The sequence below is a fragment of the Nicotiana tabacum genome, chromosome 3 (genome assembly GCF_000715075.1).
Source record: "Nicotiana tabacum cultivar K326 chromosome 3, ASM71507v2, whole genome shotgun sequence".
In the NCBI taxonomy this organism is placed as follows: Eukaryota; Viridiplantae; Streptophyta; class Magnoliopsida; order Solanales; family Solanaceae; genus Nicotiana; species Nicotiana tabacum.
In genome coordinates this window covers 155,068,631-155,093,451 of record NC_134082.1, presented here as the reverse complement: position 1 = coordinate 155,093,451, position 24,821 = coordinate 155,068,631, and the positions used below count along the sequence as shown (strand labels likewise).

The window sequence follows — 24,821 nt, the reverse complement described above, 5'->3', positions numbered from 1 at the left end:
AAGATTAGGAATGAGGTTATTCGAGACAAAGTGGGAGTGGCCTCCGTAGAGGACAAGATGCGGGAGTCGAGGCTGAGATGGTTCTTGCATGTTAGGAGGAGAAGCATTGATGCTCCTATTAGGAGATGTGAGAGGTTGACCATGGCAGGTTTGAGAAGAGGTCGAGGCAGACCTAAGAAATACAGGGGAGAGGTGATTAGGCAGGACATGGCGCGGCTTCAGATCACTGATGACATGGCCCTAGATAGGAGGGTGTGGAGGTCGAGAATTAGGGTAGAAGGTTAGTTGGTAGCTGAGAGTTTTCCCCTTTCTTACCAGTAGTACTAGTAGCACGCATGTACTCTCATATCTCTCAGGATTTATATTACACCATGTTGTTTAGCTTGTTCTAGTTACCTTATTCTTCTGTTATTACTATTTTGGTGCTACTCACTCTGTTCTCCCCCTACCCTCCTCCTCCTTCTTCTTCTCCTTCTTCTTCTTATTCTTCTTCTTTTCCTCCCTATTTTTCTGAGCCGAAGGTCTATTGGAAACAGCCTCTCTATCTTCACTAGGTAGGGGGTAAGATCTGCGTACTACTACCCTCCTAGACCCCAATTATGAGAATATAATGGGTATGTTAGTTGTTGTTGTTTGAAATTTAGAAGGGGTTAAAAAAGTTAGCATGGAAATATATGTATAAAAATTTAATAATTTTTACTTTTACTCTTTCTTTTACTTTTACTCAAAATCTCACGTTTTTCGTCTTTATATAAGTTTGAGGGTTTGTTTCCTTTGTTATTAAACCTCCAAATGCAACATGGAAAAGCTAAAACAAAGGATTTTTTTTTTTTTCCGATTCCTTTGATGAAATTCTTACCTTTGCCATCACCTTTGAAGACAAATTAGTTTTTGTCTTGGGTATTTTTGACGCCTCCATAGAAATTTCATTCATTTATTAAAGTAGGATTCCTACTGTCAATTATTTGTACGACATTGCATTATCGAAAAAGATAGAAAATGAAAGAGAGAAGTCAAGATACCAAAACCACTAAATGTCAATAAGGCCACATGAACGTTAGCATCAGTGGACTGGAGATGAGTTATACATTCCTTCTTTTCCTTTGACACCTCATATTTGGTTGCTGTTTAGCTTTTTTGTTTTTTGTCCCTTCATTTTTTAAAAAGATAAATTCTCAAGTGGGCCAAACCCCTCCACTCCCAACTTTAGTTTCCTACCAGACTTTGCCGATTTAATCATTTATTCAACAATCCAATTTAATGAACATACTTATCGTTTCAATCTTTCTGTTTATTATTATTAGTATTACTATATTCGGTTTACATTATTGATCATTTACGATTGTATACGGTCCTATATTAAGAATTTAGCCCCGTTTGGCTATAGATTTTGTCAAGTTTTTTCTAAAAAAGATTTGACAAAACATGTTTGTTTATAGATTTTATTCATGTTTTGCTAAATTTTGAAAATAAAATTTTCAAATACCAAAACTAGCTCTAGATTTGTATTAGGCCCAAAATATTACTGTTTGATTTTTTAACAATCTTAAAAGTTACCCCAAACTTTTGTATTTTATAAAAAGCTCACCATCTATTATGACCCAACTAATCCACCGGCTAATTACTATCATTTTCTTTTGGACTAATGGATCTTGTAATATTATAATAAAATATCAAGTTATGATTTTAGGTTATATAGTTAATTATAAAAATGCTAATTTTGTGCCAAACTTATCTATGTTCAGGACTATGGTTTGTGATAATGATAATGAATGTCATCGATTTTGTTTGTTAATTTGATATTGTTGGGTATTTTTGATAGTTTTTAGAACTTATGGGTATAAGTCACATTTCATTTTTTTTTATTTAAAAAAAGTGAATTATGTTTTGAAAAATTATGTCCAAATATATTTTCATATTCAAATCAAACTTCAAATTCGATTAAAATAAATTTGAGAATCTATGGCTAAATATTAACATAGTAGTTTAGAGTAATTCTCGAAACTATCATTGAGCGTCTTACTCAATAGAAACAGTAAAAGTTAAATTTGATAGAAAAGTGTAATTTTTCGCCTTTTCCAGTTTTCCTTTTATCGTACTATATGCACACCCCGCCAACATGCTCATATATAAATGCACGTATACTAACGTTTACATGACGTACGTATAGAGTAGTTAAGGAAGACTTGAATAATCTCCAGATTCTCATTGTTGGTTTGATAAAATAAAGTCCACTCTTGATTAAATATATATAGGTATTCTCACCACTTCACGTGTTCTATATGTTATATCAGACAGACACTCTTGTCACAGAAACTAAGCCTATGTTATTTGCCTTGAATTAAGGAATATCCTTTCATAACTAGGAAACCTCGATAAAGCAGTTTCACAAGATAATCTAAACTGACATCTTGGAATTTTACGAATTTATCAACATTAAGTACTACTCATTCCGTCTTAAATTATCTTACGTAATTTGTAGAAACAGTTATCTCAAATTATTTGTTATTTTAGAAGTTCAACACAAATTATTTTTTTTATTTTACACTTAGTAGTAATTGTTCTTGAAGGTAAAGATGACACATAAATCTTCAATAAAGAGATATTATACCTTAAGACATAAATAAGAGTAAAATAGTCAAAAATTCTTTCTAATTAATGTTTCTTAACTGTTGTGTAAAAAAATATATATAATTTGAGACGGAGTAAGTGACAAAACGATCTTTTTCATCCAAACTGAACTTTTAGTAATATCTTCCTATGACAATAAATAATAGTAATAAAATAAAGAGCTTAAAACTTTTCAGGTAAATATTTTTGGACTTGAATATGCTATACTAATTAATAGACAACTTTCTTTTTAGGTATCAATCATTCCAGGCAATTTTGTGTATCTTTTTTTATTTTATTTTTCATTTGGGGGGATGGGGTAGGAGATTGATTGAAGCAGTCAACATTTCCAGGCAGACATTCTCTTGTATGGTCCCAAAGTTTACCCTTTTAAAACTAATAATTTTTCTGATGATGAATTTTCTTTTCTTCTCTTAGTTTTGCCCTTTATAAATTTCCCTATTATAAAAGGACTACTGGAGATATATTTAAAGAGGACCCCATTGAACAATGCAGCTCATGTGCTCTCTCAGCTTCAAAACAAGCTGTAATTTTGTCTCATACTTTGACAACTACATCAATGCTTTTACTTATTTAATGAACCTTAAATATGTTTTTTCATCCATACCTCCAAGATTTCCAACCACATGTTTAACTTACACATCTTTTTTCCTTTTCCAAATCAAGAGGCTTCTCTGTTTTAGGGAAATGGAATTTTTACTATACTAACACGAGCGATGGTAAAGTTGTTGTCACGTGAATAGGAGGTCACAGATTCGAGCCGTGAAAATAACTTATTGCAGAAATATAGTGTAAGACTGCATACAATAGACCCTTGTGGTCCAGCCGTTCCCGAAATTCCGCGCATGGTGAAGCTTAATGCACCGGACTACCTCTGTTTTAACAAGTAGTGACGAAGACATGTAATTTTCAAGATTAACACAGTAACTGTTATTTATCTCCAAGACGTGATTTTCACACAACTGTTAGAAGTTAACAAAGTTATTGGAAAACCAGCCCATTGATTCTTGTCTTCATTTTTGTGGCTTTTATCAACCAGTCATAATCTTTTTGGCTCTCTCTTGTTCTCTCTGTCTCTCTCTCTCTCTGTTTATCTTGTACAATTAAGAAAGAATGTCACAACACCCTTTGTTCACAATCCAATATCATCTTTATTCCAATGGCTTCTCTTCAAGAATTGCTAACTGAAGAAGGTTTTGAGAGTACAAAAAGAACACCTACAAAAACTCACAGAAAAGTCAAGTTCAAAGACAGAACAACTTTTCAAGAAGATTCCAACATTGCTTTACCTATTTACATTTGCCATGACAGAAGATCATCCTTGGATTTCTCCAAGAACAAATCCAGAAGACCCTTTTCCAGTTCTAGTTCTTCGGTCCACTCATCGAAAAGATCAAATGTAAAGTCCATTGTTGAAGTCGATATTCCAAGAAGAGATGAGCCTGCTATTGATGAAGTTGCTATTAGAGCTGTCATTTCTATACTTAGTGGCTTTGTAGGACAATATTTGAGGGACAAAGATTTTCGCGAAACCATTAAGGAGAAATGCTATGCTTGTTTTGTGAGAAAGAAGAACCATAATTCAGATAATGGGATTTTTGCAGATATGGAATTGGCTATTGAGAGTATAGAGAGACTAGTTGAGAGCATTGATGATACACAGAGGGAAGTAAAAGTTAAGTCTTTGCAATACTCTATTAGGCTATTAACAATTGTGTCATCTTTGAATTCCAACAACACTGGAAATGTCTCAACTTGTGGAATTCCCAATTCCAATCTCTCTGCTTGTGCACAGCTCTACTTATCTGTTGTTTACAAGCTAGAAAAAAATGATAGAATTGCAGCTAGGCATTTGCTGCAGGTATTCGTTGATTCGCCATTTCTTGCTCGGACACACTTGCTTCCTGAACTTTGGGAGCATTTGTTTCTTCCTCACCTTCTTCATCTCAAGATTTGGCATACACAAGAAGTAGAAGTTTTTTCAACTTTGGATTGTGTTGACAAGGAGAAGCAGATGAAAGCCTTAAACAAGGTTTATAATGACCACATAGATATTGGTACAACAAAGTTTGCTCTTTACTATAAACAATGGCTCAAGGTTGGTTCCCAAGCCCCTGCTGTTCCTTCTGTACCTTTGCCTTATAAAGTGGGTCACTCGCCTTCAAGAAGACGATCTTTGGATTCTTTCACCTCCAATTCCTCCATCAAGAATAACTCACTGTAAGTTAGGATGTTCTTAATTACATAAGTTACACTCCAAAATCATGGTAAAACTGTTCTTTTTATGTACTATGTTTCTTAGGATAGGTTTGAGTTTGAATGTTTTTTGTTATCCTGAAGATATCGAGCTGTTTTTGGACCGATTATGGAGAGGAAATCCATGGATGTTGCAAGAAATGGAATTTGGGATTATAAGGAGGAAGAAGAAGAGAAGATTTCATCCATTGGAGATGGCAATTATGTTCCAGTAAGTGACCAAGAATCCTTTACATGTTGCTTTCTATTGATTCTTATAAGGGTATAATCAGAACTCTACCCAAATTCTTGATTTTGACAGAAGAAAGCAGTGGTTCATCGAAGATCACCGAGTCAAAGTTACAGAACCCCAAAACATGATCTGTGGGCTCAGACTCATAAAAAATCAGACTACTTCCGGTTTTTCAATTGTCAAAGTGAGCCTGTAGAGTTCTTGAGAGAAGGAAACAATAAGATTGGCAGTGTTTCCATCAGAAAGGAAGAAAAAACCACTCCTTCTGTTTCAAGTGATCTAAGTAGAGCTATCTTCGCGATTTGCTCCTCAGATAGCTTAAGTGACTGTGAACTGGCAATCCGTTTGGTAGCAAAATCTTGGCTTGATTCTCGTGGAGATCCCGAGACTGTAAAGACATTGTCAACTGCACCAGTGATTGAAGGAATAATGAACGTTTTGTTTGCATCCGAAGATGATGAGATCTTGGAACTAGCAATCTCAATCTTAGCAGAACTAGTCACTAAGAAGGAGATGAATGGGCAAATCATTCGCAACTCGGATCCACAGCTTGATATCTTCTTGAGACTATTGAGAAGTAGCAGCCTGTTTCTTAAGGCTGCAATTCTACTTTACCTAGTGCAGCCTAAGGCTAAACAGATGATATCTATTGAGTGGATTCCATTAGTACTTCGAGTTTTGGAATTTGCAGATCAGTTGCAGACGTTATTCACGGTTCAACGTAGTCCTCAAGAGGCTGCATATTACTTGCTTGATCAACTACTTACTGGTTTTGATGAAGACAAGAATTTTGAAAATTGTAGGCAAGTCATTTCACTAGGGGGGTTGGGGTTGTTGCTGAGAAGAGTTGAAATGGGAGATGTCTCAGAAAAGAGTAAGGTGGTTTCTGTTATGTACTATTGTATTCAATCTGATGGAAGCTGCAGGCATTACCTGGCCAACAACTTGAATAAAGATTATCTTCTTCCTCTTCTTTTGCTTCAAAACCAGCAAAACGCTCGCGGACACATTTTTGCATTTCTCACAGAGCTTCTCTGCATTGACAAGTAAGATTTTCTTCTAGCACTACTCATATGACATCTCCTTATTCTTGCATTCAAATGAAAAAGTAGTACTAATTTTGTATGAAACAACAGGCAAATTCAAAGAATAGAATTCTTACGTGGTCTACTAAGTGGATGGGGAATGGTGAACACCTTGCACATTTTTCTAGTTTATCTCCAAAGAGCTCAACCAGAAGAACGCCCCGTTATCTCTGTCATATTGTTACAGCTTGATCTTTTGGTAAGTCCGTTTCCATTATAGTCTTGCCCGATTCAAAGAATCATCCCCTGAAGAGAAAACCCCGCTTTTTATAAAAAGAGATCCTCATTTAGTTGCAGTCATGCTGCAGGGAGATCCGAATGAGTGCAGCGTATATAGAGAAGAAGTAATAGATGAAATAATAAAAGCATTGGACTGTCAAGTATTCAATGAGAAAGTCCAAGTACAATCAGCTAAAGCTCTACATATACTAGGGAGTTGTTTTTCCTATACTGGAGTGCCAATAGTGGAGCAATTGCTATTAAAAGAAGCAGGCTACGACGAAAACACTGGGGATTCATATCATGGCAAGAACATCATCCTTAACAGTTATATGAACCTGGTAATTACCCCTTTTCATGACCCTTTTTTCCTATTGAACTTTAACGAAAACTCCGTATTCACCTAGTCCTTCAACTAAATTTCAGAATGAAGAGGAAGAGGCAACAAGAAATTGGCAAAGGAAAACAGCAAGAGTGTTGCTTAACAGTGGAAGCAAGAGGCTATTGGCTTCTCTTGTAGATACAATAGCCAATGGAATTCCCTGTTTAGGGAGAGCAAGCCTAGTTACTGTTTCCTGGATGAGCAATTTTTTCTGTTCCATCGAGGATAAAGGGGTTCGGTCTGTAGTATGTTCGGAGCTAATTCCAGAGCTGATCAAGCTATTGAAGTACAATAATGCTATAGAGGAAAGAGTTCTTGCTTCACTTTCATTACTCAAACTGGCTAACAATTCAGGTATGGTATTTTGCAAGATATACTAATCTAACTTTATCACACAACATAGTACATGAAACTACTTGGACACTTTTTAAACAGAGTTTTGGTCTTTGTGATTTTCAGATTATTTGGCGAAATTGTCTCCATTAGATAAGGAGCTCATAAGTGACCTGCATAAACTCTCAGAAGTAACATGGACAGCAAAGGAGCTTATTTCAATTATTTCGAGCAGCTTTAGGCATCAGCAACTTAATGTACCTTAACAATTTGTTTTTCTTCAGCAAATTAATCATTCTACCTTGTACATGGTATGAAGCACAGGATGTCTATATTTTAGTCCTTGGTGGGAGATAATTTTAGTAATAAATGAGGCTATTTTTCAATCCCAACACTTGTTGTTCTTTCTTGAGTCATTCATAAATAACTACAGTTGATTGCAAAACGAGTATTGCCAAAGAAACAATTGAGTGATCAGCTGGGTGAGAGCATACTTAAGAATTTAACCAGATTTGAGATGACATATAATCATCCATATAAACTGAAAGAAGATCAGAAAGAAACAATTGTGGTCTTGGCTTTTTACTTGCTATATAAATTACCTAATACTTTCATAGGTGCTATAATCATCATTCAAGCCAGATGCTTTGGAATATGACACAGGTTGTTCCTCTTCTACGATATTACAGTGTATAGCAGCAATGACTATGTCACAATAACATTTGTTGCAGAACCTGCAAATAACATTGCAAACTGAGGCTGTCAAGATTTTTGCCACATAGCCACTACTATATTGAGGGAATATAGTAGTGCAGTGGAAATAAAACATTGAACTTGGAGTGTGTGTATGTAAGTATATAATAAGTAAAGAAATATTAAAGAAAGCAACAATTACCTTTATTCCCAGTTAAAAGTAAATTAAAAATAACAACCGGAAGCTCTTAGAGCCCAATTGTAATTTGATAAATTATGCAAAAAAAGAATCGCTTTTAATGTTGCCATATTGTGTAGATATGGTGTATATAATTTTGATTTCTTTCTTAGTTTAGAACAGGTGTCTATCATACTTCAATCTGATCCTCTTTGCATCCTGTCATATCCTTTAGTTTTATCATTGAAACCTGCTCATCATTGAAGAATGTGTGATTTCTACATAATGTTTCGAGCTAGGGTTTTTTTTCCCTGGGTAAATGTGCATATTTATGTTATTACACATGCTTCCTACTCTATTGTTTGTCGATTTATTGTTATTTTGTCGTGCATGTGCATCTTTTGAGGTGGTCCTTTAATTTCTGATTTCTGATGGTCTATTATTGGTTTGAGTTGTGTGTTTTTGCTCGTGTATAATCGAATGGGGTCCAAATATCCCTTATGCATGTGATTAAGTACATTGGAAAGTGGTAGTTCTGCATTCTTTATTGTAATGTTTTGCATTCTTTACTGTTTTTCCCATTCTTTATTGTTTGATTTTTTATTTCTTTATTAAGTGAGGTCCATTTTGTATAAAGTATTACTGGTTGTTTACCTCGAAAATACGAGTAACAATTAAATTTGATTTGTGGTTTTAAAGATATGTGATTTAGTTCAATACCAATTAATAACAAAGAAATATGAAGTAGAAATAAGAGAATCAAACCAATATTACTCAGCAGTAGTGACCTCGAGCTTAGTGACCTCGAAGTGGGCTTAGGATAATAAGAACAATAAAGCAAGAAAAGTAAAGTAAGTAAGAGCAGTAGAGCTAAGGACAATTCTGATGAACAATAGGCAAAAAGTAGAGAGTATATTCTGATTAGATGATGTTATAAATGATTGAGGTCCCCTTTATATAATAGGAGAATTTCTAAATAAGGCATATTTCTATTTACAGTAAGGAATATTCTTGGTACAGTTGTCTAACTGCCTAGTACGAAATCGTACAATCCTATTCTGGGATTTGCGCCACGGTCTTGGGGACGTGGTAGAAGTCAAGCTCATTCTGTTACAAATTCACAACGGTACTATTCCAAGGTCGAGCACACTCGACCTCGATATGTATCGTGCTCTCTCTTCGAACTCGGGTTTGGTCCCTCGAGCTCGAACTCGATCTTGCCTGGACTCGGACTTCGGACGACCTCTCGAGTATATAGATCGAAGGCATACGATCTTGACCGTATACAATGGTCATAACGTTTTTTACATTGTCTTATTTATGTTTGTAGATAGTTCTTGTTGACCTAGTATTCAATTATTGGGGTTACTGAATTGTAGAGTCACACCTAATCTATTCAAAGAAGTTGGTTCATATCTGGAAAGATAAAGATTCTGACCTATTGTCCTTTAAAGATATAGTGGATGAGTACATTCTTCAATTATGGTATATAGGGGTACAACAATTAATAATTACTGGCTCATCTGGTAAGTGGTATGAAGTTGAAGGAGATATAGGGATTAGACATCTTTCATGCCTTGTCTGTGATGAATTTAAGGTACTAAATGTCTATGTTGTAGATAAGTGTGAAGAAAATGTTTGTGTCTCAAACATTATCAACCATACTGAGGCTTACTGCCCAGTTTTTGTGTATAATTATGTATCCTTTGGATTATTATATATTACTTGGAGGAAAATAATATTATATGTTACTTTTTATTTATTTAGTTATATAAATACAGCATAAAAAATTCTGTATACGCCTCTGATCTTTGTGTTGAAGAATTTCTTTCTCCATCTAATTACATAAAATGAAGAATTTCTTTCTCCAAGACTTAGTAGAGTATCACCTGCGCGACAGATATACAATAGTTGAGCATTCGAACTTTATGCTTATTGTCTAACTTTAAAAGTATCACATGATATCACATGCCCATGCTGCAAACTCTTACTTGTCAATACCATAATCTATACTATATTAAAAGCATGAAGGTCCTTAGCGAAATGTCGTTCGCCTTTTTTATCCTTCATAAACAGATTTTACACTGGATAAAATTGTCATTCAATTATTTTTTCTATAAATTAGGAGTTTAAAATCAACTAAAATTTTGGTCATTAAATATTTTTCTATTTGAACTCTCTAGCAATTCCTAATATTTAAGAGTTTAAAATCTATTATATTATTCTTTATAAAAAAAATTCCTTATTTTAAAACTTTTACTTATTAGAAAAGCTGCATTTATAAAATTACAAAACCTTAAATAGTTGGAAGTGCGTAATGTAGAATACAATTCCTTCACTATATTATGTTATTAGAATACTTTTAGTTGGGGCCGAGAAAAAATTGTTTATATTTGGTTAATTTTTAATTCTCTTCTTTTAATTTTTTGTTACCTTTGTATTAAATATGTGAAATTTACACACACACACATACATACATATATATATATATATATATATGTTCACATATTTACATTATATTGAAGTCATGTCATCGGTAATCTGTAAAATATTTTAATACTTAGCTCATCAATTAGAATAACAAAGAAAATACTTAGAATATAAATGAGAAAGAAAGTGAGCGAAAATTAGTCCACGAACATTAAATAACACTAGCGGTCCAATAACATAAAGATCCAAAAATAAAGTACTCATTGATTCTTTACTATTTTAGAATAAATTTTTATTTAAAAATTAAATTTTGTAATGTATTTGATAAAAGTGTAATTACAATTAATATTTTAGATTTGTGACGAGCTATATCTCTTACACTTTTATATCTTACACTTAGATTATATCAAAGTACAAAAAATATTGCAGCTAAAAATTCATAATCTATTTATTTACATTTACATATTTTGCACTTTTATTATAACTCAAGCACACATTTTAATATAATATTAATGAAATCTTATTTTAAAATAGTTAATTATTTTGACAGGGTACACGCGTAACGCGCGTACGCTAAAACTAGTAGTATTTAATTTTCTTTAGTGTCTTCCTCACATTCATTAGTCGTCGTATGTACAAGAGCCCTTTCTTTCTTATTTCTGTATAATTATGTATCCTTTGGATTATTATCCGAAATGTTCGAAATTTCATTGATGATTAAATGTATAACCACCCTATGAAACAAAAAGTCCTCTTGTGATATCCTGTACATCAACGAGATACACCCTTTTAATCCTTATTGAGAATTTGAAGCTACTACTATAAAAGACTAATTACTGACAGGGGCGTACGCAGAATTTTTCGTAAGCGGTATCGATATTGAAACAGTAAATATATGAATAAATTATTTTAATAATATTGTATTTTAAAAAATAATTCAGAACATATTATTAAAACATATAATGCAAATATATTACGACAACTCGCCTCGACGGATTTACACTTTTTAAAATATATTTATAATAGCCTATTTGGAGTAACTTTTGTAGATGGAAGGCACGAAAAGCAGTAGTACTTCAGTGGTTTTGTTCATACTTGCTTTAAAATAGGTGTTGGGTTCAATCCTTCCGAGCATTACTTTTTAAACAACGGAAGTTCGAAAAAAATATATATTAAACTACATGTCAAAATTGAGACTCGAACTCACGATCTGAGCTCGGGAGAAGAAGCGCTCGACCAATGAAGTAAAACGTAACTAAAAATATATATTCAATGTTGTCATTTTATTTTATATAACTAAAGTTTCATACTATTATTTATATGTGTATTTAATAAAACAATTCGACCAAACGGTGTCGAATGACACCGCTTGGATGAAGGTAAATCCGCCCCTGATTACTGAGTGGTCACCAAGGTCTATTGAATAAACTATATCCATAGAAAAAGAAACATCTATCTATTAATATAGAAAAGGAGAGGCAAATCAATGATATTATGCCAAGAGTCAAAACGAAATATTAACACATGTCATATTTTAAGACAAAACTCCAATAAATTTGGAGATTCAAAAAAAAAATGAAAATAGAAAAAAACTTACAAAATTTTAAACCATTAATTTGGCCAGTTATTCACATCCCACGTCTGGGAAGATCTATTCACACCATGCCCAAGTTTTTTGGGCATATCTTTTTTAAACCTGAAAACTAAAAAAATATAATTACTCACGTCATTTTTTTTAAAGAGAATTTTACATAAAAATATTAATAATGGAAAAAAATACTCCACGATCGTTAATTAAAAAGATGGACTCCCATGTTTTTTCTTTAATTTTTTATTTATTTTATTATAAACCTAAATATTCGACTACAAACCTAAATATTCGACTACAAAAATTATTTGTAAATAATTTTACATAGAATAGGAAGAAAGGAAAAAAAACACTCCACGATGCTCTTCCCAAACGTGGGCATCAAAACCTAACTCCATAACTTAGAAACTGTCTCCTATGCTAATAATGTCTCAAACAGTCTGCTACTTCTTTTCTTTTCTTTTACACTCCCTTTTTTCTCTGCTCAAAATACATAACTTTGCAAATATGGCTACAACACTTCATGAAATCAGTCAAATTTCAAGCAACTTGATGAAATTGAATCTCAAAGTTAGAGTCGTTCGAATGTGGGAATCCCGGATCGTTTGAATCCTGAAATATCATATGCCATTGAGTTGATTTTACAAGATGCAAAAGTAACATAGTCAACTTTAATAGTTCTAAATTTCTTTCTTTTCTACTTTTATGATAAATTTTTCACAATAAACTGTACTAAATAAACGATTATGTGTAGTACCAGTATTCTGTTTCTGTTTCTGAAAGGTTATCATCGAAAAGTTTGTTATTAATTTCTTTAGGGTGAACTTACGTCAATTTTGATTATTCAACTTTACTTAGTTTTAAAGTTCTCTTCTTTTTTGGTTTAACGGATAAAATTTCCGCAATAAACTTTACTAATTAAATGATTATACCAGTATTCTTTTTCTGTTTCTGAAAGTTTATCATTAAAAAATTTGTTATTACTTTCTTTAGAACGAACATACCAAATTTTTTCTTATATATGAAACGATTATGTGTAGTATGATTATTTCTCTATCTGTTTGTTAAAGTTGTATTCACAATTGTGTTTCTCAATTGTCTAAGAAAAATGCAGGTAATTCAAATTATGTATAAAATATTCTTTAATTGATATGGAGTTCACTATAAAAATTATTATAATTCATCTATACTGAATCTTTGTACGGTTTAACTTCTATTGTGTTCAAAATAAATCTCTGTCAGATATCAGCTATGCTCGCCTCGGTTAAACTATTATCGACAAGTTTGTTATTAAGTTTGTTATAATGGACATACTGAAACTTGGCTCATATATAGATGATTCTATTTTTTTTGTACTATGGTGGAGGGTTGGGTGTGGTAATAGTGTGAATACTTAATCGTGTTTAAACAGCCCTTTATCTATTGACATGGTCCAATTAGTAGAGGTTTTTGAATTTGTTCTATTTTGTTTTTTTCTTGAACAAGGACAACTATCAGCCACAACCACAGGCGCAGCTACAGACACACGTGCAGAAGCAGGAACAAAAAGAGGTGGACAGTCTTAAAGACGAACTCTCAAGGCTCAACATAAAACAGTTGTATGTCTCTGTTAATTATGCAAATCATTGATTAAAGATATTTACTACTTGAACATGGTTTAAATCTACGTATGTGATTGACTGTTATTTCAGGCGGTTGTTCGGCAAGGACCTTAATGGTTTGGGTTTGAATGAACTACGACTGCTTGAACATCAACTAAATGAAGGACTATTAGCCATAAAGGATATGAAGGTGTGATGATTGCTTTGATTATTCAGTTATTAGTGCCACAAGGTGTAGTCAAATTTTTCGAGAATATCTATTTTGTTGAATCTTGAAATCTGAGCTATAATATTCTACATTCTAGGAATAATTGTTGATACAACAACTAGAGAACTCAAGGAGGCAGGTAAACCACATCAGAAAGTTGAAATATTTATATTTTTTATTCCAGCAAAAAAAAGATTAGAAGTAAGAATGAGCATTTCTCATGTTCTGCTCATGTTTCTTTTTGGATGATACCTATCTAGGAGGAGAAGGCTGTGTTGGAGAGTGAAACCTTACGCAGACAGGCAAGACAAGCCTTTATTTTTGTTTCTATTGATTTACAGTCTATAACTCCCCCCTTTAGCTTCCCGGTGGTTACTGACTGACCATATTTTTTTAGAAGGTAACAACTTAACTGCATCAAAAATTCTACTCATGAATGATGAAATTTTCTGGAAACAGTGTGTCTTGACTAAAAAAGTTATATCTCTCTGTAGACACCTCAAAACCATGATTCACTTGTGTCGTTGAAAAGAGCACTTCTATAACTAAAACATATACAAAAAACAAATCTACATTCTTTGTATATTTATAAAGATATACTTTTGAATTTATTTTTGAAATATTGGTATTCTGATTTTCACATCTTTACGTGTCCTCACTAATAAAATCATATCTTTCTACAGACACGTCAAAACTATCATTTGCTTGTGCTGTTGGAGTTAGAACTTCTGGAACAATGATATATAAAAAAAAAATAGGTCCACAATCTTTGAATATTTATACAAATAATCTTTTGATCTCAGTTTAAAATTTTGTCCTTATAATTTTAAGCTTTGTGCATCCTGACTAAAAAATAATACATCTCGCTGCAGGCATGTCGAAACCATGATCCACCTATGCCGTTAGAGAGAGGACTTCTTCAACTACATTACATACAAAAAATTTGGTTAAAACTCTATGTAAATTCATACAAATATTTTTTTGAACTCAATTTTGATTTTCTATCATTGTGCTTTTAACAGCTTTGCGCATTCTGGCAGTAAAAATTATATTGCTGGTGCATCGTCTTTTTTTTGATATCGTATTATTTTTTATTTTAATGCTTCCATTTTCTTTCGCTCGCACTTCTATAGAGTTACAGTTTGAGTTTACTTGAAATATCAAGTTCCAATATCCATATCCATATCATAGAATTGCAGATGATAAAAAGTATCCAATGCCAAAGTATTCAATTGAAAGTTAATTTTTCAGTGATTGGTGGTTTCCCTGTAATGAGGTAATCCCTTGAGTCTTTGCTTCACCTTTAAGAATGATCAACAAAGGAGGCATTCAATGTTCTCGAAATTTTCTTTAGTAAGGCTACTAACATGAAGGTTCTTGAGTACAAATCATCTACTCATGATGAGATAGTTACGTCTGCTAGCACCAAAGTGAAGATCAATCCTATGAAGGCAAGTAATTTGTGAATACCAATATTTTTCATTTTCAGAGGTTTAATGAATGAAAGAAATCACGATACAAGCCGCGATGAGGTTCATATCTGTTGAGTAATTTTTATTAACTTCAAATTAACTATTTTGGTACTGTTGATTTTGTATTAAGATTATAACATATTTTCAGACCTTATAAAGTAATTTTTTGTTGTTAATCTTGACATAAAAATATTACTGCAATAATGTGAAAATTTAATTTTTTAATAAAATTATTTTTAGTAAGTTCTGAAAATATTATTGCAATACTTAATGATTGGTGCTGACCTTTGTAGCTTTACTTGCTTGATTGATGGAATTGTTACTTGATGGAGGAATCGACTTAAGAAATAATATAATAACAATGTGACATAGATTCATAGACTGTTAACAAATTGAAGAAATATGTTAATGAAGTTAAGATTTTCATATCAACGTACGTTTTCAAAGACTTAATAGCCTGTGATATATATGTTCTATTATAGATAACTAATAAATTAAAATACTATTAATTTGTAGCTACAATTTGATTGTGTTTGAACATTTATTTCTGTTTGCTTGTGCCGGTCCATGAAAACAGTCAATAATATCTCCGTGCTATTTTAACCATTACATATGGTGGCAGAACACAGACTTGATCTCCTCCATCATTTGGCAAAGCTTGCTTCTACTTTTATGGTACAATCTTCTCATATTCCTCAATAGTTATAGTTGTACATCAATTTGTGCGAGTGCAAATTACGTTGATATTACTTCTTATTTCTTATGCAGTTAAATTGGTCCTGAAGAAGCTTTGTTATTTGTCACACCTTTATATCATTACTTCTCATTTCTCAGGATCTTGAAATATGCTAAATTACTACAACACTGCATAATTTATGCTAACTTTCTGCAGAAAATGGTATGAACTATTAGCTAGAGTACTCATACGAAATAACATAATGATATGTTTTAATAATGGTTAAAAAAAATTGCAAGTGGTGAATGTGTGATGTATTTGTCTAAACAATGTTAACAACATATGAACATTATAATCTTTTTATTATTATCCAGATTTTTGTTTGTGATCGTAGGGCAACCCTTAATGGAGCATTTTCTTGATTCTATTTTTGTTTCACTTTATGATATTTCTGTTTTCGGTAGAGATATTGATACTGCAATTGCTTCAGTTTTTAAAGAGGAGATAAGTTGATTTTAGAAAATTTTTGCAATTTAAAAGAACAATGAATAGCTTTTCTAAAAATTCAAATTTTATTAGGACTATTTATGAGCATATGAATATGAATATAGGATAAACATTTTTATTCTGATAGTTTATATTTGTACAATAGAACTATAACACAAAGTTTCTTCCTTACAAGTGTGCTGAAAAATTCATAAAAAGTTTAACAACTATTATTAATATTCTCGCTTTCTTTACAGATGATTCAGAGAGTAGTTGAACAATTGAATGAAGAAGACGATTCTTATGAAAAAACAAAATCAAAGTACATTGTGACAGTGGGGTGACTTGCCATTGACTTATATTACCATACTTAGACACCATTTGAGAGACCTGTATGAAAAAAGTAAACTGCAGAAACTCCCTATGGTTGCTATAAGGCTTTGTGATGCAATTCCCTATTCCATATGTATATTGACACTGCATTTACATATTCATACAATAATAATATTTGCATGTTCCTTATTGTCTATCGTATTTTTAAAATAATATTTTTTTATGAAAAACTATATTTAATATTTTCCGCGCCGCGAGCAGATACTAGTGAAGAGAGAAAATGCAAATCACATTGAATAACTGATAAACAGACTTCAAGTAGCTCACGCACTTACATAGAAGAAATTCAGTTTCTGTCTCGGAATACTTAAATAAAAGACGTCACTCAATTTAAAACAGAGTCGCAAACTTCAAACACACTGGCAGTGGCCTCAAAGGACCAAAGTAAACACACAAAATAAAACGTCAAACCATTAACACATCACTGGACAAACTCACTCCTAGAAGTCACACCTCTAAAAGTGAGGACCACAGAAAGTAAAAGACTGAATGGCAGTAAAACAAACATGAAATGCCATTAGATTCACGCACAAACACCTTGCTAGGTCGATAGGAAGGAGGTTCAAATGCGTTTGGAAATGGGCATCTCCAAAATGTGGACAACCACCTCCTCCACCGGCGTGGGAGTGGTGAAGGAGATCAAAAAGCTGGGTTGTCTATCATCAGACAGAACACAAAAGGTGGCTTCCATCAGACAGAACAGTATGGGGTACCTGCGATCAGACAAAGAACATTATGTTCTGCAGATTGGGGTGCAAATTATAGAATCCTTGTTCAAATGAGGCAGTTGAAGAAGATGACGATGAAGCTGCGAAGGATGTAGTTGAAGACACAGGAGACTGCATCTCCATAAGCACCTCTTGGAACATCCGTCCCCGGTAGGCAACAAGGTCAGCATAGTAAACTGGTGGAACAAGTGAAACAGGTTTTGTGCACCGCGCGAAGGTGAAGCACATGTTGTATATAAGCTTCTGTAAGCGGTCAGAATTGAAGCCATTCTCATCCCACAAAACATGATAGTGAGTAGGCTTGCTAGTTCCCAATCCTCCAAAATGGCTGCAAAGATAGAAGTCAAAATCAGATGGATGAACAATTACTGTGTCCACAACAGTACCCGGAGGTACATTGCCAGGGCCACCATCAGGAAATAGTCGTGTATGGTGTCTTTTCTGAGCCACAACAAGAGTGATTGCTGGTCGATAGTGATCATCGTATATAGCCTTCATCAAATCAACCAGCTCTTCATTAAGTACCATATCAAATTGGCCCTCACTCACACCATCACGGAAAACAACAATTCTGTTTGGTTTAACCGAGTTGAGTCGAGCGTACGCATTCAGTAGGTCTGCACACATGCTCCCAAAATTTAGTATCTTCTCAGTCCTGTGGTCCTGAGGACAAACTCTAGCCGCATATCTATTAGCGGCTGGCCAGTTGACAGTGGCAACAACAGCTGCTATGGATGGACATGTCACATTCCTTGCAGCAGGATGATTAACATCAGCTCCAATGAACATGACATTGTCTTCACCTCCAAAATTAGGGAGCCTTTCCGTAAGTTCCATATTGCTACCTCCCAATTTTGCATTAATCTTAATACAAAGGTTTGCAAGATATTGATCTTGTCCCTTGTTGGCTAGAGATGACAAGCAACATTGCGTTACAACACCAATTTTTGTTTCAGAGACCCATTTAAGATATTTGTATCCATTGTGCTTTGCTGCCATAACACAAACTATCATTTGCAGTTGGCCCTTGATTTTCTTGTCAGCTGCATGAACCACACCTCTGAGGAGATCTTCAACCTTTCTAACTGCAGAGAGCTCATACATGCCAGTGAAATGTTTTATGACAGGTTCTTCCATGTTGATCCCTAACTTTTTGCACCGCTCTTTCAATCTAAAGACAAATTCATCAGCTCTTAGCCTAAAGTTGGGGCTGCGTTCCTGGGAGCTAAAATCTATCAGAGCCCATTGCTGAAGCGCCTTGCCTTCCACCACAGATTTCCCAACAAGGTTCCACTGGCATTTATTATCCAGGGGAACTCGACTTAGACCACTTAGCTTCAAATCAGGGGTAGGAAGGATACGACCCGAAACACAGGTCATGTTCCTATCAACTCCAATTTCAAAATTACGGGTGACAGCCCTGTTATAATCAAGTGAAAGTTAGGAAAAGAATCAGTAACAATAAATACTTTAATAACATATATCAATATATCACCACATTCACAAAATCATGGAAGCATTGCAAAAATGAATGGTTGCCAACTCACCACTTTATGAAATGTCTAAGCAAGGGGAAAAACCCAACACAAGATTAAACACAAGCAAACCATACAATTAACGTGAACAAAGGTTAAACAGACAGCAAAACTGACCACAACTTTGTAACAACTGTATCAAATAACAATTCAGTACTTTATGAAATGCCAAAGCAACGAGCGAAACACGATTAAAAAATACCAGCGCCATAAGTGGAATGAATAAACACGAGAAAACCATAGAATTAAAGATCAGAAGTCCAACATGCAGCTATGCAGCATAACCGGATCACAACTTTGCAACAACTAACAAGTGTATCAAAAACCAAACATTTCTTGTGGGGGAGAGCTAGAGACGGATCTAGCATTTAAACTCTATGGGTCCAGCCTTTAAAGGTCTTAGTATTGAATTCAATATAGACAGAAAGTTATGGGTTCATATCCACTATTTATTTCAATTTCATTGAATTTTTGCATATAAATTTGTACTCCGCGCCAAAAGTTATGGGTTCAATTGAACCCGTTTCTATATGACTACAAGAAGAAATTCAAGGAAGCATAAAAAAACTCATAGAAGGAAACACAAACAAACATGAAAGAAATTTAAGGAATTCACATACCCGCATGGCCCATCTTCAGCCCGTACCATTTCACATATTGCCTCCCTTCTCTCTCGCGGTGGAACTAGTGATATTTTTTTCATAAACAAGGCTGAATCCTTATCTAAATGCTCCTTAGGATACCGCTGTCCCTCGATCAAGACACAGAATTCCATTGGGACATAGTTTTTCTTATTACCTTTTCCAAGATCTAATGAAGGTAAATTTTGGTACCTAATCTCCTTCTGATATTTTTCCCTGAAGTAGTCAACAAGAAAAACTTTCTTAGGAGGATCTTTGCCTTCTGGATCTTCAAGGATAAAATGAAGGTCGCGAGTCTTCTCATCAGTCAGCTTCTTAACAACATATTTCTGACTGCTACGACGATGAGTTACTTTGACTTTCAAACCAACCAATGCATCCTCTGCATCTCTTCTTCGAGTAAAATTATTTTCATTAAACTCTCCAATATATTCCCTCAGGAAATCTAGCACAGGCACTGCTTTGCGGAATGCCAAGACTGAGTAATCTAGGCACAAGGTAAGCCCTCCAGATGTAGGCTTTAGGCTTTGCTGAAAACCTCTATATGCAGCAACTCCAAACCCAAAGTCATGTTCAGCCAAGTGCTCATTTGAGTAGAAGCTACGACCTGCAATTATCCTTAACCTAGAAGGATTTTCTTTCATAACCAAATCCATTCCTTGTAGTACATCACGAGGTATGTATGAGAGGCTTCCACTCAAATATTCTTTCAACTTGCAAAGTTTCAGTTCAGCAACAAACTTGATGGTAAAGACATACGAGCGTCCCCCGCCCTCATCCCCATCTGAGCAGTTCACAGTGAACCGCCCAGTAGGAAGTTGGACAGCACTGAAAATGTTCTTCTCACCATCATATGCAGTTTTATCTATTGGAAATTGACCAGGATTATCAGCAAACAGCTTATCTCTTATCATACGAAGATCAGACTTGTTTATTGACTTCTTCACAGCGCGGGTTTCAACAGTCATGATTTGCTTGATATCGACATCATAATGCATAATGGTAGCCTGAGGATTAAATCTAACAGGAAAATGATTAGCAAGCAGTCTAATTGACTTGACAGCAACTTTTCCCGTATCAGGTCGTGCTATAGGTACAAGCTTTCCGTTGTTACTTTCCGAAGGAGATGATGTACTCTCTTTTTCTGTAATACTCAGCGACTTCAGATCAACTTGAACAGGATCTACACAAAAAGATACAATGCATTTTAAAATTCTTGAACATAAAATGAAAGAACACACCATTTTATGGGTATAAGTTAATACCAGAAGACTGAGGAGGAGGACTAGAGCCTGAAGGTGGACCCCACTGGCGAACATTTGATGCTTCTGAGCTACTGGGTTGCTCATCCCGCTGCTGCTGGTTTCCACCACCGTGTTGTGGTAGCTGCTGCGACGGTGGCCTGACCCAAGCAGTACCACTGCCGCCACTAACATGTTGCTGCGGCGGTGGCCGGGCCCAAGCAGTACCACTGCTGCCACTACCATGTTGCTGTGGCTGCTGCGGTGGGGGCCGGGCCCAAGCAGTACCACCGCCGCCACGGCTAACCCATGTACCACCACGACCCGGATTTTGTCCAACTGGCTGCTGCTGACCCGGCTGATTATACGGAGCCCCACGAGCCTGATACTGACTCTGACCCGGACCAGATGCCCTTGGCTGATTACCCCATTGCTGTGGAGGCTGAATTGGTTGCTGGTTGAATGAACCCATCTGGGAAGGCCCACCCCTTCGGCCACCAATCTGGGATCCACCCCTTCCACCTCCACGGCCTTGCTCCTGTTCGTATTGACCACCACCGCGGTCGCGACCACGACCACGGTTACCTCCACCACCACCGCCGCGGCTGCTATCACCTCCACCACCACCACCACGATTGCTGTCACCACCACCACGTCGGTAATTTCCACGATCCATTTTCCAACTTCACTAAAGAGAGGGAAAAAAAACTTGACTGTAAATTTTCAAAATGAAAAAGCTCAGATGATCTGCAACTGCAAGGATCTAGTTATGTGTACTTATGAAGAGTAAAAAGACTGAACACCGTATATAGAGTGGAGACTAAGGAATGTAAGATGACTAAAAAGGGCTGTACTTTGTAAATAAGAAATCGAAAAGGTAAAGAGAAAATGGGAAAACTGGGAACAAGTACATAGTGGGGTCGTGGAAGTAGGAGGATTCTTGATGATTCCAGAAGGATCGATGAAATGGAGGAAAGGGTAATTGGAAGATAACGAGAAAGTGTGAGGAAATGGCGGATGATTCTATGAAATTAACCTTTTTATCCTATGGAGTTTAGATGTTTTTCTGCTAAGTGTGGGGAGTGTCCCAAGAGCATGGGCGACAAAATAGGAGCACTACTTTTGTATTTTGTCGGGATATTGAGAAAATTGGTATTTTTCTGTTTGGATAGAGTACGAAAGTATGTACGTATACCACTGTACATGGTGAATCATATGGTATAGAGTTAAATTGTTCATATTTTTTAGTATTAAAGGCTGATAAATAATATCGATATGTTGATTTAAATATGTATTAATAAGATATAAGTTATTTGTGGAAGAAAATAATTCAGTTCAGAACTAACCAAGCTATCTTACCATTTTAATAGAATAGACTTTCCTTGAGAACGTATAAATACATATGTAGTGACCATCATGACTTATAAGGTCAGTCAACCGGTTGGATTGGATGATAATTTTTCACAAAATATTTGTGAATTCAAATTTCAGTGTGTTCATTTTTTAATTTTCATTTCCTGATTCCCGCTATGATAGAAAAGAATACGTATTTGGGAGAGGGATTGGGGCGAGGACAGTTTTGATATTTAAATATTTAATTAATTAATTAATTAATTAGTAATTATACTATTGAGAATGAGATAAAGTAGCCGGGAAGGAAGAGAAGGTTATTGGTGAAGGGAATCAATCTTCTTCAACTACTACGGACTTGGCATTGACTGTTGGAAGTGGAAAAGGAATAACGACAACAAAACTGTAATTGTTATTGAGGTTATAATGGTACTATAATTTGTTTTTTTTTTATTGGATAGATTTTGTATTATAACATATTTGTATTTTAACACCACGTATTTTCAACTTATTGAACTAAACAACTCTACAAAAAATAGTATCGCAGTGAACATGGTACGATGTATAAAGCTGCAACATTTAAGGCTGAAATTAAATGAGATGAAAATGACAAAAATAATAGTTCTTAGAAAGTAACGCTAAAACTTACCTACTTTGGCATATCAACTGAAAAAATACATTTACAAAGGAGAGCATGTTCGATAGAATAAGGCAAAATACATAAGTTGGCACCCGAATAATGGATCAAATCTTTACACACTTTCTGTGAACACAAATAATATTATATACTCAACCTTTTAAAAGTGTGTCTAATACACATCGCTTTTGACCAGGACTCAGCATGTGTAAAATACCACGATAGAAGCGCGTCTACTAATAAAAATATTGTCTAATTATTTATTGTATGTCATGTGTCCGCAATCTCCTCATCTTCCCCACCCTTCCTCTATCTCTCTCTTCCGCCAACCAACACCTCCCCCCACCAAATCCCTTCTTTTTCTTTTTCTTTCTGATTTTTTCTTAAATATACATATTTTGCATTAATCTCAAGCTTCCAATCTATTTTGAAGAGGAGGCTGAATTTTTTATTCTGAAAGTTGGTGGTGGCAATGGCAGCCATGGAAATGACAAACAAAATTTTGGAAGAGAGCTATAAATAAAAATAGTCCGTTTATGTCTTTGTTGATGTAGATAAGCTTCAATAGATATGGTACCCAAGCAGTTGTAATTTTCGATCTACCTTTACCATTGTTGCATTTTTTTAACAATGGCCTTGTTGTGGTGATGATACGGTGGTGTGAGCCATGGCTTATTGGCTTTTGATGTTTTTATTTCTTTCTGGGATTAAATCACTTGGGCTCCTAATTTTTGGGTTGAATTGTGTGTTCTAATTTTTTGGGTGGTCCGTGGAGGAGGAGATGGAGGTGGAAGAGATGGGGTTGGAGAAGATGAGGGTATATGTGTAATTTTATATTTTTTGTTTTATTTATTTATGTTAATGACACATGTCACGACCTTATTGGTGCGTGACATTACCCATATTTAGGTAAAGTGGTCAAGAAAAAAGTGGTGCGTATTAGACACACTTTTAAATGTTGAGTGTGTAATATTATTTGTGTCCACAGAAAGTGTGTAACAGGGATTTGATCCATTGTTCGAGTGTCAACTTATGTATTTTGCCCAAGAATAATGGGCAAAGACTACATGCATCTAAAAGGGATATGATTTTAACTTAAATCTATTGATGGTACCAAACAAATGTTATAGAAGTTATGTATCTTAGACCTTAGTTAATTTTAATTACCTTTAGATGATCTTAATAGTGTAAAAGAATATTACACGATATATACGGTCGAAATCAGGTGTGTCCGATTCCGTAGGCTTGAGGGATCGCTTCGAGAATAAGTTCAAAATGGACCAGGCTCGAGTTCGATGACGGAGTGCAAGACTCAAAGATCGAAGTGCTCGATAAACATCGAGGCCAAATATGACCAACCTCGAGATAATACCGTTATGGTTTTATAACAGAAAGAGCGAGATTCCCGCAGTGTCCCTAAGATCACGGCGTAAATTCCGGAACAGATTTGTACTAGGCGGTTAGATAGCTGTCCAATAAGATTCCCTACTAGAAATAGAAATGTACCTTATTTAGGACTCCCTTATTATATAAAGGGGAACCCAATCATTTGTAAGGCATCAATCGTTGACAAAAGGAATATACATTATTCTCTTTCTTGCTTGCTATTCATCATAATCGTCTTATTATTTCATTGTTCTTACTAACCTACCCGAGGTCATACCAACTCGAGGTCAAGACTTGACTTACACACTAGTATGATTTACTTTACTCTTTAATTTATACATTTGATTCCTTGTTTATCAATTAGTATTGGATTAAATCACATATCTTTAAAACCACAATACAAGTTTAATTGTTACTTGACTTTTAGGGTAAACAGTTTG

At 34.7% G+C, this 24,821-nt stretch overlaps 2 protein-coding genes across 2 annotated transcripts; one reads left to right on the top strand and one right to left on the bottom strand.

Moving 5' to 3' along the window:
• Window positions 1-3,630: 3,630 nt before the first annotated feature.
• On the top strand, window positions 3,631-7,530 carry LOC107805698 (putative E3 ubiquitin-protein ligase LIN). Its single transcript, XM_016629771.2, has 7 exons — window positions 3,631-4,851; window positions 4,972-5,098; window positions 5,189-6,165; window positions 6,256-6,403; window positions 6,513-6,764; window positions 6,850-7,159; window positions 7,265-7,530. Exons 1-7 carry the CDS (start codon window positions 3,791-3,793, stop codon window positions 7,402-7,404), a joined length of 3,015 nt encoding a protein of 1,004 aa, XP_016485257.1. The 5' UTR covers window positions 3,631-3,790; the 3' UTR covers window positions 7,405-7,530.
• A 9,565-nt stretch (window positions 7,531-17,095) lies between these two features.
• LOC107805697 (protein argonaute 2-like) lies at window positions 17,096-22,086 on the bottom strand. Its single transcript, XM_016629769.2, has 3 exons — window positions 21,033-22,086; window positions 19,747-20,950; window positions 17,096-19,011 (listed from the first exon to the last, which is right to left on the bottom strand). Exons 1-3 carry the CDS (start codon window positions 21,682-21,684, stop codon window positions 17,583-17,585), a joined length of 3,285 nt encoding a protein of 1,094 aa, XP_016485255.1. The 5' UTR covers window positions 21,685-22,086; the 3' UTR covers window positions 17,096-17,582.
• Window positions 22,087-24,821: the final 2,735 nt, after the last annotated feature.

Bases quoted from the DNA above. Each gene is read 5' to 3' on its own strand.
- LOC107805698 (XM_016629771.2), top strand. From the start codon at position 3,791: ATGGCTTCTCTTCAAGAATTGCTAACTGAAGAAGGTTTTGAGAGTACA. The intron at 4,852-4,971 runs GTAAGTTAGGAT...GTTATCCTGAAG, and splicing joins TCCATCAAGAATAACTCACT to ATATCGAGCTGTTTTTGGAC. The intron at 6,765-6,849 runs GTAATTACCCCT...ACTAAATTTCAG, and splicing joins TTAACAGTTATATGAACCTG to AATGAAGAGGAAGAGGCAAC.
- LOC107805697 (XM_016629769.2), bottom strand. From the start codon at position 21,684: ATGGATCGTGGAAATTACCGACGTGGTGGTGGTGACAGCAATCGTGGT. The intron at 20,951-21,032 runs GTATTAACTTAT...CTTTTTGTGTAG, and splicing joins TCCTCCTCCTCAGTCTTCTG to ATCCTGTTCAAGTTGATCTG. The intron at 19,012-19,746 runs GTATGTGAATTC...TGATTATAACAG, and splicing joins GCTGAAGATGGGCCATGCGG to GGCTGTCACCCGTAATTTTG.